The sequence below is a fragment of the Acanthisitta chloris genome, unplaced genomic scaffold (assembly GCF_000695815.1).
Source record: "Acanthisitta chloris isolate BGI_N310 unplaced genomic scaffold, ASM69581v1 scaffold42288, whole genome shotgun sequence".
Classification (NCBI taxonomy): Eukaryota; Metazoa; Chordata; class Aves; order Passeriformes; family Acanthisittidae; genus Acanthisitta; species Acanthisitta chloris.
In genome coordinates, this window is record NW_008686175.1 from 1,725 (window position 1) to 7,057 (window position 5,333).

Below are 5,333 nucleotides of genomic sequence, written 5' to 3' on the forward strand. Positions count from 1 at the left end.
GCCTCTCTGTTAGGAACTGCCATGATGGGACAAGGGGTAATGGGTTCAAACTGAAGGAGGGGAAGTCTTTTACTCTAAGGGTAGTGAGGCACTGGTACAGGTTGCCCAGGGATGTGGTGGCTGCCCTGACCCTGGTGGTATTCAAGGCCAGGCTGGATGAGGCCTTGAGCTACCTGATCTAGTGAGGAGGTGTCCCTGCCCATGGCAGGGGTTTGGGACTGGATGATCTGTAAGGTCCATTCCAACCCCTAAATTCTATGTTTCTATGATTCTATGAATGTTCCAAAAATAAAAGCTGTATCTATCCTTGCCTGTGAAACTTTGTTCCATCAAGCACAACACTCACTACAGAGCTGTGTTCTGAGTGCAGGCATCCAGCTTCAAGTGTCAGTTCATGGAATAAGTAGATATTGGCATGATTTGAAAACAGCCATCAGGAATTCCCAGCTTGGGTCAGCATTTAATGACACCCTAAGAGCCAAGTAAGAGCTCAAAAAGGGAACACAACTCATGCCTGTGATGTGATCACACACTCAGCTGAGAGCTGAGTTTGGCAACAGAGACAGAGCCACAGGAACTTGTTTCTGTCCAAGATATATCAAGCACTGCTCTCCAGGCACATACTCAGCAAAGGAAGTGTGGGATCTGGTGGATGTGCCAGACTGCCAGAGAATCACATTCCCCCAGGCATCCATTGAGCAGGGTCAAACCCCTCAGCTGATGGAAAGGGAAGTGCTACAGGAGATAGTCGGATTTCAAACCACATTCAGTCTTCTGATCAAAACCTGCAGCTGCAATCATAGCTGAAGTTCACACACCTGACTTGTCTTTAAAAAAGGATAAGCAAAGTTTTCACTTCCCCAGGCAGCAAAATCAATTTTCCCTTTCCTTACCTCCTCGCTGCTCATCGATTCAGAGCTCAACGTGCCATGATGGCACTGCACAATGATGCTGGAAATCAGCTCACCAGAGATTTCTACAACACTCCTGCAGGAAGCAGTTGACTGTAACAGAACAAAGAGCAAATCTGCTAGAGTACAAACCAGTAAAAATCCTCTCATGGCAGTTTTATTGGGGGTGGGAACATGTAGAGGGATTCTAAAAACAAACTCCAAAAGCAAGGAAACCAAGTAAGATTATATGTGACTGCACACAAGCTATTGCTCCACAACTAGGCATTAGCTGTACAAAGACTTCAATCTGCTCAAGGCAGAAGAAAACCTCCACATTCTTTTCACAGCTCTGGCATCACCAAGCACAAAGGGGATGATGCAGGGCTATGCTGATGGCAACTCCAGCTCTGAAAACTAAACTACCTTTAAAGATGTTATTGCAATTTGATGGAAGCTCCAGCAAAACCTGCACTCAAGTATGGAAAACAGAGATCCTCATGCTCTTTCACATCGTATTGCCCCAAGAAGAAAAGAGAGATGGTGCCCGTTTAGGATACAGGGCCAACACCATAGCAGCCAACCCTTGTCTTTTTAAGGCAAACCCAGCTATCACCATCAAGTCTGTGTGGTGACATCTACACACACACACCAGCTGCTTAGCTCAAGAGTAGTGATGCTCAAGGAGATGTCTACCCCCCTCTTCATGTAGCAAACTGTCTCCTGAGGTAGCAGCATGTCTCATAAGCTGTGAGGAAAGCCTTTGTGTCTTAATCAGTGCCTTCCCCAATCACTCCACTTCCCTAAGGACTGTGCCCAGGAAGGACAGGTAAGTTTGACAGCCATTCCCACAAGGAAAAGAGGTGAGCAGAGCTCAGCTTGGAGCAGTACAAAGCAGCAGAGAGAATCTCGGTGGAAGTCTGACATGCAGGGACTCGAGCTCCTCTACATGCTTTGGAAGATTTGTGCCAGCAGTTAGGACATGACCCTTCAGAATCTTGCAATGGGACCTGTGTTTTGGCCAAAATAAATGCACACAGAGAAGTCCAGGCTCAAAGATGATGTATTTACACTGAAGCTGCTCGTTTAAGAATCAGAGTAGAGCAAGAGCTGTATCAAGAGCCTGTTTATTTCAGGCTGAGAAGGCTGAAAATCTGAGAGAGATCAGCACTGTCAGCAGAGGGGAGCTGCACTACATGGGAAGATAAGCCTTTATATGGTGCCCAGGTGCATAACAGGCAAAAGTAAACCAAATAACAGCTCTTATCTTAGAGATACAGCAGCCCCTGTATTCCCTCTGATCAGGCAGGAGCGTTTTCCAGTGCTGTCTCTTCTCACCTAACACCCCCTCCACACTGCAGGTTGTATCTGTTTAGGTGTGTTTTCCTTTCAGAAAGCCAGTCATTCCTCGTTTTTCAGCACCAGCATCATTCCAACACACCCTGAGAACATCCTGCACAGAGGGGAGTGTTCCCATTGCCACCACTTACCACGAAAGGCCCAGTTTTGAAGGCACAGGTGAAGGGATCTCTTCCTGAAACTTTCGTGCACACAGTCTCACGGATGCTGAACTGCAGCTCTAGTCTGTAAGCATCACTGTTCCACATGTCAGCCTGGTAAAAGGAAGGTCAACACAAAACATAATTAGTGCTTGTCACTCTTCTGTGCCCACCAGGTGGCAACCTTGCTTCTTTCTCAAGCAGAAGATGACATAAGGGCATGATGGGTCAGTGTCCAATTTAGAGCAGATTACTGTGTGCAAAAAATGTTGTTTTATTTGCGACAGCAATTTGGTAACCGCAACATAGGAGAGTTTTCCATGGGGATTTCACTTGAAACCTCCCAGTCATTGCAGGATCCCCCTACTGCCCACAGGCAACTGGGGGGAACCAGAGCTGTTAAAGGTAGATGAGCACAGCATTACCCCTGCATGCCAACCCTTTTTTGGCGAGAACCAGGGTGCCAAAAGCTCTGTTTTGGATACCCAGACTTCTGGGAAGTCTACTGCAAACACAAGGCTTGGAAAGTAAATCACATAAGTGCAAGTAAGTGAATTAATGCAGTTTATAAAGTCACCTCATGTCAGCTCAGGTGCCTCAATGGGCACCACGTACGCAACACTAAAATTCCTAGAGAACTTGGTTGGTTTTTGGTTATTCTTTTCTCCTCCTCACAATCTAAGCAATGTTTTAGCTCAAGATGGGAAACTCAAAAAAAAAAAAAAGCAACCCCCTCAAAACCCAATAAATTCCCATTGCTTTCAAGTACTTTTCAGTTCAAACTGGAGGAAAAGTCTTGGCTGGATGTGAGAAAAAGGTTTTTTACTCTAAGGGTGGTGAGACACTGGCACAGGTTGCCCAGGGACGTGGTGGCTGCCCTGACCCTGGCAGTGTTCAAGGCCAGGCTGGATGAGGCCTTGAGCAACCTGATCTAGTGAGGAGGTGTCCCTGCCCATGACAGGGGGTTGGGACTAGATGATGTGTAAGGTCCATTCCAAATCTTGAATTCTATGATTCTATAATATTGTATTTTTTTAGTCAAACTAGAACAACCCAAAAAGTCATCTTGTCATTCATTCTTGAAGACTTGATACATGCTCCCTACACAAACAGAAAGGTTCTGCAATCTTTGAACTAAGAAGCTTTAACTCTTTAACTCTGGGTATCCAACGTAATTCCTAGCACCACAAATTAAAACAGATAGGGGTTTCCTGCCTGTATTTAGACTCTAGCAGATTTAGACCAGAACTAGTGTGTAGAGGCACATGACAAATACAGACTGGAGAAAGAATCCTGCCTGTTTGTGGTGGCATTCCAACAGCTGAGACGTTCAGATGAACCATGTTGCTTCATGCCCAGTGCAAAGCAGTTAGCTGGAGGTGTTTAAAAACCAGCTGTGAACAAAATATTACAAGACATCCCTCAAATATTTCTATTGTACAGGTGGAAAACCTAAAGTATTTTTAATTACAAACCAACACACAAAGAATATTTAGGTCCCAGGCCCACCCCCTTCCAAGCAGCACCAGCAAACTCCAACTAACTCTGGGTTTTCAGAGCTCAGTCTAAATGAGTTTTCTACCACAGCAAAGCATGTTCCAGGAAAAGGATCTCTGTGGTCTGTGGACTTACCCTTGTGATGTGGCTCCTAACAACACCATACAGGTTTCTCCCCCATGACCGGGAGTTGATCCGTGCAATGGAAGCATTGAGAGCCTCTTCTGTGACAGGGAGTTCATAATCGTATGCTGAAAACCCTGAGAGGGAGGCAGAGTTCTGTTACGAGCTCACTGAGAGGGAGGCAGAGTTCTGTTACGAGCTCACTGAGACTTGCATTTCTCCTCCTAAACCCACCCTGAAGAAGAGGATGTGGCTCCAACTTACCTGAACACGAGAAAACACACAGTGTGAGGACAAAAATTAAGATCCTCATGGTATGCCTTTCAAAATGCTCCAGTCTTTTCCCTTTCTAAGCAAGGATTTCCAGTGCATATTCCTCTGTCTTTATATAAATGCAGCCTTGATCCTGTGCCTGACCTCCCCATGTTCAACTCTGCTACAAACATTGCACTTCAAACAGAATTGATCCCAGGGTAAATATTTGCTGTCAGCTTTTTTCCATTGAGCAGTAGCTCTCTGATATGCAATGGCCGCAGTGCCTTTTTCCCAGGACTGGGACTCCAAGGCAGCATGGATTTCCCAGCTATCTCCATTGCCAAAGGCAGAATCTAGTTGTTCACTTCTAGCTGTTAGTTTTTCATGGGGTGAGTCAACGCTTTCCTTAGCACTGGACCCAGCAACTGGAAGCACTTACAAACTGGCATTCCCCAAGGAGGGGACGATTGACCCTGCAGCCACAGCACCCACCAGAAGCCTCCCAGACACAAGGCACATGGCAGACCCCTGGGATACCCAGTTTCAGCACACAAATTAAGGGGATTTTTGGAAAACAATGTTGGAAACTGCTGTCTTCAAGGAACCTCACCAACTGCTGCCTGTTCAAGAGGCAGAGATGTGTCTAATCAGGCATTGGAATGAGCTGCCCAGGGAGGTGGTGGATTCACCCGGCCCTGGAGGTTTTCAAGATGAGACTAGATATGGCACTTAGTGCCATGGTCTATTAACCACAGTAGGGCTGGACATGATGATCTTGGAGGTCTTTTCCAACCCGGCTGATTCTGTGATTCTAACCGTGTTCTTTCTGATGGTTTCAGGAGTGAAATTCCTTCATTAACCTTCAAATCCCAGTTCCACTTGAATTCAGTGGCACGAGGTTGGTCTCTTTAAGAACTTCCCAAATGACAAGCACTCATGGGAGGCTCAGATTTAATAAGGAAAAGGATAAAGCTGCACCTGCTAGTAAGTTGTCAGATTGCAGGATGGCAGCAAGTCACAAGGTTGGACACTGGGGGAATCCGATTCCTCCGGTGACAAAAGGAGTTGG

The 5,333-nt window shown here is 46.1% G+C and overlaps 1 protein-coding gene across 1 annotated transcript; it reads right to left on the minus strand.

Moving 5' to 3' along the window:
* Nucleotides 1-893: 893 nt before the first annotated feature.
* SPP2 (secreted phosphoprotein 2, 24kDa) lies at nucleotides 894-4,322 on the minus strand (the record flags this gene model as incomplete). Its single annotated transcript, XM_009080004.1, has 4 exons — nucleotides 4,274-4,322; nucleotides 4,022-4,146; nucleotides 2,381-2,503; nucleotides 894-1,004 (listed from the first exon to the last, which is right to left on the minus strand). Coding segments are annotated over exons 1-4 (408 nt in total), but the record flags the coding sequence as incomplete, so codon positions are not given.
* Nucleotides 4,323-5,333: the final 1,011 nt, after the last annotated feature.